General features: G+C 44.2%; 2 protein-coding genes across 2 annotated transcripts in view; one reads left to right on the top strand and one right to left on the bottom strand.

The window, feature by feature from the left end:
• The window catches only part of fancl (FA complementation group L), a gene marked incomplete at both ends in the record, with an annotated part of 26,805 nt that extends 16,883 nt beyond the window's left edge, over window positions 1–9,922 (top strand). Inside the window, 7 exons of the mRNA XM_079229811.1 lie at window positions 2,402–2,552; window positions 2,674–2,757; window positions 4,344–4,389; window positions 7,165–7,246; window positions 7,885–8,001; window positions 9,646–9,717; window positions 9,896–9,922. Coding sequence (XP_079085937.1) covers window positions 2,402–2,552; window positions 2,674–2,757; window positions 4,344–4,389; window positions 7,165–7,246; window positions 7,885–8,001; window positions 9,646–9,717; window positions 9,896–9,922 — 579 coding nt within the window. The remainder of the gene's footprint in view (window positions 1–2,401; window positions 2,553–2,673; window positions 2,758–4,343; window positions 4,390–7,164; window positions 7,247–7,884; window positions 8,002–9,645; window positions 9,718–9,895) is intronic.
• Window positions 9,834–15,738, bottom strand: part of LOC306746720 (serine/threonine-protein kinase VRK1-like) — a 19,881-nt gene continuing 13,976 nt past the window's right edge. The window contains exons 9-14 of the mRNA XM_079229677.1: window positions 13,591–13,711; window positions 13,200–13,258; window positions 12,310–12,488; window positions 11,172–11,318; window positions 10,584–10,745; window positions 9,834–10,298 (exon numbers count right to left, since the gene is read on the bottom strand). Of these exons, the coding sequence (XP_079085803.1) occupies window positions 9,957–10,298; window positions 10,584–10,745; window positions 11,172–11,318; window positions 12,310–12,488; window positions 13,200–13,258; window positions 13,591–13,711 (1,010 nt within the window). The 3' untranslated portion in view covers window positions 9,834–9,956. The remainder of the gene's footprint in view (window positions 10,299–10,583; window positions 10,746–11,171; window positions 11,319–12,309; window positions 12,489–13,199; window positions 13,259–13,590; window positions 13,712–15,738) is intronic.

The raw sequence follows: 15,738 nt of genomic DNA, 5'->3' as shown, positions 1-15,738 counted from the left end.
AATTGGGCTGTAATTGCTGGAGCTCTCAGCACCTGGACGATGCTTAATTGTGTGCACTGTGCCGGCACAATGACCCATAATTTTTGGTTCATTTTTTCCACCTAATTCTTTCCCTCTCATTCCATCTGTATTGGTCTCAGACTCCTCCATCAGCCTCCCTTTCTCCTCCGTGTGTGTGTGTGTGATAGGTAGGTGTGTGTGTGTGTGTGTGTGTGTGTGTGTGTGTGTGTGTGTGTGTGTGTGTGTGTGTGTGTGTGTGTGTGTGTGAGTGAGACTGTGTGTGTGTGTGTGTGTGTGTGTGTGAGAGAGAGAGAGAGAGAGAGAGAGAGAGAGAGAGAGAGTGTGTGTGAGACCGTGTGTGTGAGAGAGTGTGTGTCTCTCTGTGTATCTCTCTTGGTTCTCCTCTAATCAGAATCAGCTTCATTGACCATTTGTGTTTACACATACATGGATTTGACTCCGGTTTCACGTGGCTCTTCGTACTTATACACACAATAAACAAGATAAATATACAAACTAAAAAGACAACAGAGACAAAGAGACATTTAAGACAACAGAGACATTAAGACAACAGAGACATTAAAGACAACAGAGACAAACATACATTAAAGACAACGGAGACAAACATACATTAAAGACAACGGAGACAAACATACATTAACGACAACAGAGACATTAAAGACAACGGAGACAAACATACATTAAATATAACAGATATTAAAGACAACAGAGACATTAAACACAACAGAGACAAACAGACAATAAAGACAACAGAGACATTAAAGACAACAGAGACAAACATACATTAAAGACAACAGAGATATTAAAGACAACAGAGACAAACATACATTAAAGACAACAGAGACATTAAAGACAACAGAGACAAACAGACATTAAAGACAACAGAGACATTAAACACAACAGAGACAAACAGACATTAAACATAACAGAGACATTAAACACAACAGAGACAAACAGACATTAAACACAACAGAGACATTAAACACAACAGAGACAAACAGACATTAAACACAACAGAGACAAACAGACATTAAAGACAACAGAGACAAACAGACATTAAAGACAACAGAGACATTAAAAACAACGAAGACAAACATACATTAAAGACAACAGAGACATTAAAGACAACGGAGACAAACATACATTAAAGACAACAGAGACAAACATACATTAAAGACAACAGAGACATTAAACACAACAGAGGCAAAAAGACATTAAAGACAACAGTAGTCAGATGGAGGAGTCTGGTTATTGGTCATCAGAGTGATGGACAGTAGAAATCTCTGCCATTATGAATGAGATTTTGCAGTCAGTCGTGTGGCTGGTGAATTGCACTATTGACGATTTTGACCAATCGGTGGTCTGCAGTCGTTTAACTCCGCCTTCTAGTATCGGCTCAGCTGTGCGTAACGTTCGTTCATTAGCTATTGTCTGCATGGTAACCTGTAATAAGATGGTGATCGGGTTAGTTAGTTAGCTTGACATTAGTTAGTTAGGTGAATAGTTAGCTTTACATTTGCTAGGTGATTAGTTAGCTTTACATTTGCTAGGTGATTAGTTAGCTTGACATTAGCTAGGTGATTAGTTAGCTTGGCGTTAGTTAGTTAGTTGATTAGTTAGCTTGACATTAGCTAGGTGATTAGTTAGCTTGGCGTTAGTTAGTTGATTAGTTAGCTTGACGTTAGTTAGGTCAGTGTTTTTCAACCTTTTTTGAGCCGCGGCACATTTTCTACAATAAAAAAATCCTGCGGTACACCAACAACCCAAAAAGTTACAAAAGGTCACATTACCTATCATATAATACAGATATATGGTAGGTAATTATTGCGCTACCTACTGGCATGGAAGAGTATTTCATTACTCGGCCAGCCACTATATTGCAACTCAGACGCTCAACAATGGAAAATTATTTGTGACAACTAAATAAAATGTTTTGGGAACGATTAAGTGAAATTGGACATTTTTCCACAGCACACCTGACGATCTCTCACGGCACACTGGTTGAAAATCACTGAGTTAGGTGATTAGTTAGCTTGGCGTTAGTTGATTAGTTAGCTTGACATTAGTTAGTTAGGTGATTAGTTAGCTTGACATTAGTTAGTTAGGTGATTAGTTAGCTTTACATTAGTTAGTTAGTTAGTTAGTTAGTTGATTAGTTAGCTTGACATGCCCGAATAGGTCTTTAGTTTAACTTTGGACAGAGCTAACGGTTTCACCCCTGCTTCTTTAAAGTAGAATACACACCTTTTTATATTGAACAGTGTTTTAAAATGAATCAAACATGAGTCAATGATTCGGAGGTTCTTGACTGCTGGGTTGGAGCCCCTCCACATTCTCCAGTACTGTGACCGCTGCGCTTATTCTGCTCTGGTTTGTTAAGAGTACTCTGGACCAGCTCCACAGCCAGTTCCTGCTGGTTCTGGAGTCCCTGTCCGAATTCTGGGGCGCCCTGGATGAGATCGACAGCAAGACCTGGATTCTGGAGCCGGAGAAACCCAGCCGGTCCGACACCATGAGGCGGATCGCCATCGGTATGGAGAAAGACCTTCACATGTCCAACCCGGTGTCGCATCATTTCATATCATGCATACAGGAAAGCCAATCAGTCCATGTGACGAAAAAGCAATGCCCATAAATAAACGTTTGTTACAGGAACCAACGTATCCATCAAAGTGGAGCTGGATCCCAAACACCCCAAGATGCTGCCAGAGTGCTGCCTGCTGGGAGCCGAGCACGGTGGGTAGACCCTCTCTGAGGACACGGGGATCAGGGTGCCCACGAGGCTTGTGGGTAAATGGTTTCTGAAAGGTTCTTCTCAGGCGATACACATTGACCAAGTGGGCCATGCAGCATATTCATATTTACACGTGACCCATTGAAAGAACAGAATTATTTCAATGTTATTGATCATATTAACTCTGAATGCTATATGGAGAACTGGGACTGAGATGATTTCAGCAAAAAAATACATTCAGTAAAATAAACAAACCGTCTTATGAACATGAACCTTTTTAGATTTAGTTAATAAATCCCTTTCGTGCATACATTACGATATCTATGCATTTAATTATGACTACAATGGTATTTTATGTGAAAATGAATATGCATTTTAATGCTGTTAAACTGATCACGTTTTACAAAACGCTCTTGACTCCTTAGCCTGATTTAGGAAATGCCATATTATTTAACTTTATCAATTAATAATCCTTTTAGTACGGAGCCTGTCGCCGGCGACAGAAAGTAACATGCAAAACCAAGATCGCCGTAACTCCTCGAGTATTTACGCAATCGATGTAATTCTGGGGAAACAAAACAGTTTGAGAAGATGAATAATAGGTTAAATTTCTGTAATCTCAAAAGATTTGCTTGTGTTCATTTTCAATTGTTTAGAAGAGAAATATGATGAGAATTCAAATATGTTTCTTTACTTTTTAGTTTTTACAGTGTTTTAAGCCTTTATAACATATAATAATGACAAATACATGCCAGATTTTGAAAGTTACATTTCTCCTGAAAAAAAGGAGCAAAAATAATTTTGACAAAAGGACATTTTTTGACATATGTATTGATAAATAAGACAAAAAGGATCAGGTGGACTGTCAGCAATACAGATCTAAAAGGGTGAAAACTTGGGTTCGGTTGCCCTTCCGTAGTAAACAATTTAAAAAAGGCCCACAATATTTGTCAGTGAGGTCTTCAAAGTCCCGGTCGCTCCCTGACTGCTGCTGCTCCGCTTCACGAGTCCGTTCCTCTGCAGCCGGCTGAGGATCAGGCGATCCCCGACGCCATCGTTCAGATTGAGCCTGAAGGGAAGAGGAAGCGCTGCTCCTCTCAGCGATCTCCACGTGTCTGGACTTCAATCAGCCGGTCGTCTGTTGTCGTGTCAAAAGACGACGTTTTCATTCTCACCACGCCGAACGCCTTCCAGCTTCGGCTTTCCATTTAAGTCCCCGTCAATTGTCGGCCATTGTTTCTGTTAAAACCCAAGGTCGTGCGACTCCTAGCCTGTTGCTTAGCAATGCGACTGAAAAGACTGAAAAGACAGAGGAGGCCGGCGGCGACCCTCAAGTACGAGGGGTCGCGCAGAAATATTGCTTTTTGCATGTCGGAATAACAAATAGTGGAAGTGATGAGCGCTGCAGAGACGAAGCTCCCCGCGGACGGAGGAGCTACGAGGCTCCGGATCAAATAAGAGGGCGTGTGAGGGTATGCAGAGCACGCCTTCTTATTGTAATAATGTGTCTGCAGATGCTGGAAATCAAATTCTAGGCTTTTATTAGAAGCACCGTTAACACCAATCATCCTTTCTGGTGTTGTTGCAGCGGTGACGCCGCTGAGGAACAAGCTGAACGCCAACATGCACCTGTGGTAAGATCCCACCTCGTTCCACTTCAGATCAAGCTTTTATTCACTTTTACAAGTCATGTTATCACTTTACAATTCCTAAAAGTTATATGGTCTGTTTAAGCGCTGGATGTGACACATGGTGACGATGGAACGCACACAGGCTGGGTTGCACCAACATGGATTCAATTAATCCTGGTTTAGAGTTAATTTAGGGTTAGTAAATCTAGGTTTAAACTGGTTTATAATTAATCAGAGATGTGTTGCACATCTTAATGTTAACCCTGGATTAGTTAAACTAGTTTAAACGAGGGTTAAAACAGGATTTGTTTATGTTGCGTTACTGATACCATTAGTTACCGTTCATAGCTACCACTACAACGCTATAGCTAATAAACGCCGTCACTCTAGCTAGCTATCATCAGTGTTGGGGTAGTTACTCAGAAAAAGTAACTAGTTACAAATTACTAGTTACTTCTGAAAATTGTAACTAGATTACTTTACTAGTTACTGCATTTGAAAAGTAGCTTCACTACTAGTTACTTTACTTTACTTTTTTTTTAAGCAAATGTCCAAATTAACTGCAAAGATACATGGACAAACATCATGGCCCTTTCATCACTTTATTTTCAATAAAGGGCATCTCTTAGCCTTTCCACATAGTGTATTGTAAACATGTAAAACAAAATGGCATATTAGCCATTAACTTGAACGAACATTAACCCTGTTCACACTGTCTGACCAAAGAAATATGCCTCACTTTAAAATCCACAAACAACAGGATACAAGAGGCTGTGTATGGTGGGGACATTCAGGTCGGTCAAACAGCATAACACATTGAAAACAGGCTTTTGGAAACATGAGACCCCACTAAACCAAATGGGGGCCGACTCCTACGAACAAAACCAGCTTGTTATAGGAATCATTGTAGTGGTTTAAGAAAAATAAAAAAATTAATGGCACTTTTTCCCATAAAATAGAAACAGAAATGCACATAACCCCAAAAATAGAAACAGAAAATGCAATTAAATAAACAGAAAATCCACTTAATCTTTTCCTAAATAAACAGAATATATATATATCCTATGAAGTTTATCATTTTTCTCTATTCTTCAAAATAGCGATTGTATCGCATGATTAAAAGTCTCTTGAATCTTTTATCCGACAGCCTGTTCCTCCTTGGGGTCAGAACAATACTGGCCAGGCTGAAAAGCCTTTCGACAGTGTTGTAACTTGTTTTATTACATGATTTACTCTTATTGTGAAGAGCATGTAAACAGGAAGTGCTTTTACTTTGAAGGCAGAAAGTACAATGATACGTGCTTGTTGACGCTAACTAATGTTGATGTTACGTGTGGAATATATATACGTTGGGTGCAAGAGCACGTTCTCAATCGCTTTAACAGTTGTAATACTGCAGTGCACCAGTAAAGTGATTCCGTTCATACCAGACGTGTCTTGTCCTCATTAGAAGCTCCACTTCATTACAGACAGGTGCACTTGATGGTATTGGAGTGTTGTATTGCTTTCCAATATCCTTAATCCTAGGGAACCTGGAGAGAACCTGCCAGTTGGATCCGGGCACTCCGTCTCCGTCTCCTCCATTCCCAGCTTCCCTCCTACGCACCAGCAGCTACGTCACTCAAATCACTCAGATCGAGTTCTGTGATAGATTGTTCATGCAGGAAGTGTCGTGTGACTCGCGCGCCACTAAAAGAGAACTTTTCGGACTGGTAAAAATGTCTTGAGTAACGTAGGAACACTGAGGTCTAGTAAAGTAGTGTAGTTCCCAATATTTTGAGTGTACTGCGTTACTTTACTTTGTTACCTATAAAAGTAATTACGTTACTGTAATCCGTTACTTTGTAACTCGTTACCCCCAACACTGGTTATCATGGCATGTCAAAGAGGGTCAAACATTTCAACATTTGAAAAGATGTTGCTGAGCGAGTTAATGGAGAAGTTTAACTGCAGCTACCAGGAGCTGGAGAAGTGGTGGCACAGCAAAATTACTCTCACTTCCATGCTTGCTTGCTGGTCCAACCTTCCCATTGAGGTATATGACAGACTCCTTTGTGAATCTATACCGCTGTGAAAACTCATTGTTGAATAAAATTAAATTGGGTTTAACCGATCTCTCATTTTCCTGAGAGGAACTCTTTCCTCTAACCCCATCCAGTGAAGATATGCAGCCATGTTGTCAATACAACGGAGATAAACCTCCTCCAGGGGTGGTTTAAATAAAACTGCTAATCCAGGTTTAGTCTAGGTTTAAAATAACTGGTGCAACAGATTTGATTTTAATCTAGATGTAAATGGAAATTAAACAGAGATTGCCAAAGGGTTAGATTTACCCAGGATTAATTGTAAACTAAGGTTAAACTAGGTTTAAAGTTTGGTGCAACTGGATTAAAAGACAAGCCTGGTTTAAACCTAGTTCAAGAGTTAATCCTTGTTGGTGCAACCTAGCCACAGTATTTTTGTGAGGGATTCATGACTCCATGTTGTTTAGTTCCTCCTCTGCAGACCAGTTCCACTACTCTGATTATCATTAAGTACAAGTTTCACCTCAGGGTTTCAACATCTGACTCCTGCATGATGCATCTGAAGAAAATCTCCCTCCACCAGTCTGAAGCAGAAGAGATGCTTTTTAAATGTGTGCGTGTGTATATATATATATATATATATATGTACACACACACCAATGGTGAAAGTCTCCTAATCATCCCCAGTGTCTTTGCAGCTCATTTGCATGTGGTTAATTAGTGTGTGAAGGAGCTGTCTGTGGTCTGCTGGCAGGAACCCGGACTCCAGCGTCTTGCACAACCTCCGGGATGTTTTGGAGATCGAATTCCCGTCACCTGCCACCCACAAAAAATCTGTATGTGACACGGCTGCCCCCTTCCTTTCTAACATGTCCGTTCATCACGAGTACCTCGAGAGTGTGTGTGCGCGCATCTATGCATCCTATCCTGTTGGAGCTGGCGCTCTAAGTGGGCGGACATGCTTTATTGCTTATCTTTCTGTCCATTTCCATATTTCACGTTGTCTCTCTGCGTTTAGTTTGGGCTCAAATTCTCCTTTTAATTGGGTTGTTTACAGACAAGATCATTAGAATAACAAAGATGGGAGAATTCTCTGCACTATCAAATCTCTTTAATCACGCAGAGCCATTTATCTCTCTCTTTATTTAAACACTCTTCTCTCCCCTCCCTCTTCGTGGACGGGTGAGAAGGTCGCCGTGTTTATCCGCTGTCGCCACGGTGATTAATGCCTCAGCTTCATTAACATTCAGAGGAGTGCAAAAAAAGTTGAGTTGACCAGATGTTGATTTATTTTTTACCTGCCACCCTCCCTCTCTCTTAATGGATCGCTGTGGAAACAAGAGAACGAGCAGCAGCTCCTCATTACGCTAACATGCAAACCGGAGCGGAGAAAGTTGGGCTGAGCTTTAACACCACGCTTTACAGGGGACCCACCCAAGTCTTAAGGTGTGTGTGCGTGTGCGTGTGCGTGTAGAGCTTCAGCGTTGAGTGTGGGATCTGTTACTCCTATCGCCTTGAAGCTGCCATCCCGGATCAGGTGTGCAATGACCCCCGCTGTGGTCAGCCCTTCCACCAGGCCTGTCTGTACGAGGTATGCGCGCGCGCGCGCGCGCACACACACACACACACACACACACACACACACACACACACACACACACACACACACACACACACACACACACCTAAAACCACCGATACCAGTTTCACGTCCGCTTTACTTCACCTGTTCACCGCTTGACCTTGTGCTCAGACAGTTGCAGCTCTACGTTCAGCTAAGCCAGAGATTCTTAACCTTTTTGACCTTGGTCCAACCAAGTAGCTTCACTAGAATAAGACAGTACTGGAGGATAAAGGTTCCTGGTAGCTTCACTAGAATAAAACAGTACTGGAGGATAAAGGTTCCTAGTAGCTTCACTAGAATAAGACAGTACTGGAGGATAAAGGTTCCTAGTAGCTTCACTAGAATAAGACAGTACTGGAGGATAAAGGTTCCTAGTAGCTTCACTAGAATAAGACAGTACTGGAGGATAAAAGTTCCTGGTAGCTTAGTTCAGTTTCAAACATGCTGAATTAAATAAGTTCTCCCACTAACAATGTGTGTCATATGTGTGTCTCATATCCCTTTATGTTATGGTTTATATGCAGATTATAATCTGTTCATAAGAATATGCAGACAAAGGTTTATGAAACATCACACAACTCGTGTTGACTTGATATGTTTTATTATAATATGACAAAATAGTTGATTTCAAAAGATGATAATCAGAAACATGACCGGAGAACCCCCCCACCCCCTGCAGTCCATTGCCCCAGTACGGTGACTACATCCTGGCTGTGGTCTCCACACTGAACAGTCCGAGTCATTACTAGGGTTGGGTACCCAACACGTCCGGTACCTACCGGACAGAAAAGCAACGCAGATTTCGGTGCTTCCTTCCGGTGCCTGAGCCAATTTAAATACTTTTTTTTTTTTTACACTACTCTGTAAAGTTGCACGGTATATAGATACTAAAAAGGTAGCAAGGTGCCCGCACGCTAAAAACGATTATTAAAATAGCGGATTAGAGCACACTTGCTGCTCTGCTCTCTGTCTGCCTGCACGAAGAGCGGGGCTCGAGGGGGCGGGGCTTCCAGCGCTCACACACACACAGTGCGCGCACACAGAGATCGCTGGAGACACGAGCACGAGCTTTTGAACGTCCGTCCTCGGCTTGATGGAACAAATCTCTCCAGTTGATATGATGACGTGTAGTCCAGTAAAGCAGCAGTTTGTAGAATCCAACGGTTTCTGAGTTCTGTTGCACCAGTCCCATTAGGTCACGTTAAGTTAAAAGGTTTGAAGCTGTAGTTTGAAGTGTGTTTTTGTATGTACTTATTTATATCTATAGTATACTTAAAACAGTTAATAATATTGTTCAATTTGAAGAAAAAAAATTGCCTTGGCAATACAAAAGTATCGGTTTAGGCACTGGTATCGGAAAAAACCCAAACGATACCCATCCCTAGTCATTACCCATGTTACCGAGCGCATCGACGTCTCTTTCACGCGGAGGGAACAAAGCCCAAAGTGGCAGGAAGACGTTCTAAGTTCCACATGAAAGCATTTCAATGCTTTGATCTTGAACATACTTTATGAAGTACGCAGGACATTGAAACAAGCGCTCCGATCACATCAGATCCAGAGTAAGCGTTTCAAAGTGCTCTTTTCTTCTCCTCTTCCTTTCTTTCTCAGTGGCTGCGAGCGCTGCCCTCCAGCCGGCAGAGCTTCAGCATCGTCTTCGGAGAGTGTCCTTACTGCAGCAAGGTGCGTGAGCCCGAAGGCCTTCAGCAGACAAAGCTGCATACATACGCCTCCTTCAGTCCGTGTCCCTGTCTCGTCAAAGAGGAAGCAATCGATTCAAGTTCAGAGAAGCTGTTCATAAAAGCATTTTGAAATCTATTTCATGAGCCGAGAAAAACCAAGGACTCTCTTTCTGTTTCAGCCCATCACAGTGAAGATGGCGGCCTGAGCCGTCGCCCGACCAGGCGGCTCTCAAGTGCTCTTTAGCAAACGGCGAGAGCCGCCAGCCCCAGGAACAGGAAGAGGGCCACAAAGACGAACCAGGGAGCCGGTCCAGAACCGGTACCCTGTTCTGGACCGACTCCCTGTTCTGGACCGGCTCCCCGTCTGTGTTCCCACCAGAGCCGCCCATGGCTGTCGCCCGCTTCACGGCGGAGCACTCTCTGGGCCGGAGGGGTCAAGACGTGGTCCCGGGGACAGTCCCAGTCCTCCCACAGCGCTGGCCTGTGGGAGTCCTCCTCGTGGCGCCCCCTGTAGTGCGTTTGCTTTGTGGGTCGTCCCCATCTCTCAGAGGTCGCGGCGCGGCCGGCGCTCCATTTAGTTTTCTGTCAGAGAAGTTATTGAAGCGTTTGCTCTTTGGAACTGAGACTAAGACTAAGCTGAACATGTTTACTGTAATATGTGTATATAATATGTGTAGTGTCTCTCTCACTCACTCACACACACTCTCACACACACCTTTGTAACCTTCTAGAGAAATTGAGTCACAACATAAAGTCTGAAGCTTTTGCTTATGAACTAAAACAAACTGCTCGTCTGGTTTTATTTTTTTATCCTCAAACCAAAGTTCTTCCTTCACTCAACAAGCTAAGAGGAGCTGCTGCTCACACCTGTTTGGGAGCTCTGGGGCCTCTCAGGTAGCATGCAGGGATGGGTTTGGGCCTGGCTTCTTCCTGTTCCTCCTCATCATCATCATCCTCCTCTTCTCCATAAGCCACCACAGCTCTCGGCCTCAGTGCTCTGCTGGCAGCAGGCAGCTCTCCGTCTTCCTTCTGTGAGCAGCAGAAACATTTGATTATTGATTCATGAATGTTGGACTGGGTTATTGGTCCATTGATCAGCGATAGGAGTCGTTCTTTAAGGCTGGTTACTACTATGACTTATTGATATGCTATTATGGGACCTTTTGACATCATGCACTAGACCTTTTTTGGGACTTTTTTTCAACGTAAACTCAGTATACCATGACTGTTTAAGGACTTAAATTATATTCTATACTTTGTTGTGTTGCTCATCGCAGACTAGATAGACGTGTCACTGATGCAGACGAGATGTAGACATGTCACTGATGTAGACGTGTCACTGATGCAGACTAGATGTAGACGTGTCACTGATGCAGACTAGATGTAGACCCGTCAAGCAGCGTGTGAAGGGTCCTTCTCCTTGTGGGGAACACAGTGACTTGTTTCAGAGCTCACCCGTTGTGGAGGAGCTTTAGTGAGGGGCGGTCCTCTTATGTAGCGAGCGGGCACAGGTTTAGCCTTCCCCTTCTCCTCTTCATCGTCACCACCATCGTCATCCTCCGGCTCTGTGGCTTTGGAGGACCCTCTGGCTCGTCCTGCTGTCTGTGGAGATAATCTGCATAATTCTGCTTCTCCAACAAGGTCCACGCCCTGTAACCACTGAACTCTCCCTTCAGGGTGGACAGATGAGATTACACTCATTTTGTATTTTTGTGACTATTTTCCTCTTAAATAAAACTTTGCCTCACTACATTACCACAATGGTCCATAAAATAATAATATATTTATCCAACACTAGTGGCAAATGGTTCTGCGAGCGTCCCGCTGAATGGCCTTTATCTCCGCTGACATTTACTCTCGGCGCTAAACGGCCACTTCTGTTTAACTAGGGATCAAACTGGCCGGCCCTCTAGCACGGAAATTAAACGACACGAGCAGCGGAGAGGAAATCAGGAGCATAATTGGAGACGCCCCGCGCCGCGGGAAAGTGTGTGTCATCAACTTCCTCAAATTGGGCCATTGAGAGGGCGCTAGCTGGGCCGAGGGGGTCAAGAAGGGATTGTGCATTTGTGGGAAATCACAGTCCTCCTCCAGCTTCAGACCTGGTGATCCTCAGGTTAACCCTTTACTGCCGCAGGTTAACCACTCTGCGGTTAAGAGACTCGACACAGGAAACGAGCGTCTTTGTGTCCGACACCGAAGTTGTTGAGTGTTCACTGAATGTATGTATGTATGTATGTATGTATGTATGTATGTATGTAAATAAATAAATAAATGACCAAACATTTAGTGAAGTCTGGGTGTTTTCCATGACAGTAAGAATCCTGTAATAAGAGTTCTAATCAGACTCTCTGCAGCCGGATGAGAGTGCATCTCCAGCTTCTATGTGTCTTTTCTTTTCTTATAAATGATGCGGGGGTGCATTGCATCAACAAACAAAGATAAAGCTGTTTCTCAGTTGCGACGGCGTGTCACTGCACAGAGGTCTAAAGATGAGGACAAGGGCCCGACCTCGCCATGTTCTCACCTTGTCCCTGGGGGGTCTTGTTACTCTCACCTTGCCCCTGGGGGGGAGGGGTCTTGCTGCTCTCACCTTGTCCCTGTGGGGTGGGTCTCGCCGCTGGGCGCTGGACTCCCCCGCGGGCTCCCTCGGCCCGGAGAAGTCTAGTCTTCCCGTGACGCCGCTGGCCAGCAGCTGCTTGAGATGCGGGTAGTTTGGCTTGTCCTTGTAGTCCAGAGTTTTCACATAATTGAGGAACGCGGCCACCTCATCTGAGGACAGGAACAGAGCGGACAGTCAGTGTGTGTGTGTGTCTCTTATCTGTGGCGGGCAGCCGGTACCAAACATGCATACACAGGTGTGACCTCTCCTTATAAGAGGCCAGATAAAAACACGTCTGTTAGATTTGGTGCAAAGTTATTCAGGAGCTTGGAGGTAATTGGGATCTTCATATGGTCTGGATCCTGCATTCCAGTCCTCAACCCCACGGGACAAAACCAAACGCACTTTCTACTGGATTACTTTGGAGTGTGAAGGAGCCCATTCTCACGAGGATGCAGAGCCACGCGGCCCTCTGTTTGGGCTGAACTGGGGTCGAACACAAGGAACTGAAAACCCATTTCCCACCTCGAGACCTCGCAACGTTTTGGCTGCGTTGAAAAGACGAAAAACGTCTTCACGTTGAGCCAGAAAACAAATCACGAGACTGCGCTAATGATGTATTTGAAAATGCAACGGGTCATAAAAAATGTAAAGTAAAAAAATACGATGCACGCCATAAATGCAATACAACGGCACTGCTTTTACTTTGAAGGCATTTTACGTACACGTGCACATACGTAAATTAATTGGTGTAGAACCTTCTGCAAACGGGCTGGGACTCGTTTTGACAGTTCTGAGTGCAGTCTCTACGATTTCAACCGTGTTTCTTTTACTTTTTATATCTGGGAAACATCGAGTGTAGCTGAGGTTGGAGCTCCTACCTGTGCTGCCTCTCCTCACGGACAGGAGCTGGACGGAGTCCGGCAGATTCTGCATCAGTCTGAGAGAAGAGAAGAGACAGAAACCTTCTGAGACGGAGGTCAGGGAGACAGTAAAGCACAAACGGTGCTGGAGACATAATGACAGCCAGGGCATTTATTTGTTCTAATTATTAGCATTGCAACACAACATTACAAACTCCAGATTAAAAAATATTGAGTTAAACAAAAATGGAATGGAAAGTCTTCTTCATAGTTCTTCTATCAGTCATTAGTCATTTAAAGAATGACTCAAAGGAACACATAATTCTGATAACGATGGTCAGTAAAACCTTCTTTCACACCATCAATACAGATCCACAATGCTCCCTGACACAAAACCAGTCCCTCCTACCTGTCCTTGGCCTCTTGGACCTGAGTTGGGTTCTTGAGAGTTTTATCCCAAGGCAGAGACCCACACAACCAGTGAAGCAGACAAAAACCCAAAATCTGGAGGTCGCCACGTCTAGATGGAGCTATAGAGACAAAAGGATACGGTGGTCAGAAAGAAAATGATAACCAGAGATATTTTATTATCCATAAATCACCCTTGACCTCCATCAAAGGTATCTGATTGTAAAGCTTTCAAATGTGTTGGTCACAGCTTTGATATTGTTCATTATTTTAGATCAATAGGATAGTTCCACAAAGACGAGAATAAAAGAAAGAAGCAGCTCTTTCTCCAGAGGAGTCGAGGCTGCTGAAGGTTTGCAGAGCGGGTGAAGCAGACTTTGAGTTATTCATCACAGATTCCTCTTGTTCGGCCCGAGATGGAGACACAAAGGCAGTGAGATCAGGAAGTACAATCACAGGATGATGATGATGATGATGATGATGATGATGATGATGATGATGACCATTGGGGTTTTGACCTGATGTTGGTGCTCGTTACGAATCACAGTTCATCTTTCACTCTTAACCAAAGGATGACTAAAGTCACAGGACCATCAAAGGCGGTAGGATTAATCCTCTGGGGAACATGACCATCGAAACGCTATGCAATATCTGTCAAGACATTTCAGTCCGGACCGACTGACCAACAGACCGATTGACTGACAGACCAATAGACCGACCGACAGACAGTCAGACCAACAGACCGTCAGACCGATTGACCGTCAGACCAACAGACCGATAGATCGTCAGACCGACAGATCAACAGACCGGCAAACCGTCAGACTGACAGCCAATTCTTTGAGCCGTTTTCGCGAAGGTTCACTCCACCAATCGGACGATGTCGTAAAAAGGAGATATAGTCTTTAGTGTCTCCAGAGCGCTGGAGCGCTGGAGTCTAATGGATGAACGCCGGGCGGCAGCAGCTCAGTCCGTTGGGGCTCGGCTCGAGAACAGGAGGGTCATGGTTCAAGTCCCTGCATGGATCAAGTACGTAGTGTGGACTGGTAGCTGCTGCCTGTTGGCCTCCTGGTCGGAGCTGCCCAAGCCATCCTCATACTGCCGTCACACGCAGAGGCTCCATCGTTGCTGGACAACGTCCGACAACCAAAGCGTTGGGAACAGAGGAACCAGACCTCGAGTCCACGTTAGCCGCTGCTAGCATAACACACCTGAATCTCCGGCCGAACAGGAGTCTAGATGCTTTGTGCGGTTTTTGTCGAGGTAAAAGAAGTGCATCCTTTATTTTGTATTACTTTAATGTTTGTTTGTTTTTAATCTACAATTTGGTTCACTTGCTCACTGTTTCTGCTGTGTTTCGTTTTGCCATGTCAGTAAAGCAGTGACACATTGGTCTTTCATCTGAAGTCTGATCTGCAGCTTTGGAGCTCTTGATAATTAAATACCGAGACCTGTAACCAGCTGTGTGTGCAGATGTCTCCTGAGGGAACAAAGGCTTTCCACAAATCATAACAACAAAATATTTCAGGGATTTGATCAGGAGGGCCGATGTAACAGAATGTGATATTAGGGCATTAAAGAAGACTTCAGAAACCGTGTGTGAGAAACCAGTGTGATCGACTGAGACTTCCTCCGGAACAGCTCTGGAGTGTGTTTGCATCTTATTGTGGGCGTGTGATTGCAGGGGTCTACATTAATGCGTGAGGTCTATCAATACTTGTCGACCAAGTCCATCCAGAGGGGTCGAGCCCGGGGACTTTTAGCAGCTCAATACTCTAACGGCTGCCACACGTCTCCGGAGAAATTACCTATCGACTGGCTCCATCAGAGGGAGAAATGTCCTCCTGAGCCACGGCCGGCATTGATCCTCCCCAGCCAATAGGCTGGTCACAGGAGAAGCGTGGTCACCGCCACACAGAACCATATTACACGGAACGAGTGGGAGGTAATCTGATTACACGCTAAGAAATTTGTATTATAAGTCATTTCAATTTCTTTTCTTGGTCCTCGTCGCCGCGTCTTCAGCACGGGGACAGACTATGAAGAGTCCCAGAAGACAGGGAACCTCTTCAAGGGAATAAAAGCTGAGAGGTGTGACTGGATGAAGAACTCTGGGGTTTAGCAGGGAACACTAAACTGCTGGGACCCAGCG

Source organism: Taurulus bubalis (assembly GCF_910589615.1).
Source record: "Taurulus bubalis genome assembly, chromosome: 14".
Taxonomy (NCBI): Eukaryota; Metazoa; Chordata; class Actinopteri; order Perciformes; family Cottidae; genus Taurulus; species Taurulus bubalis.
This window is presented reverse-complemented; position numbering and strand designations above follow the sequence as displayed.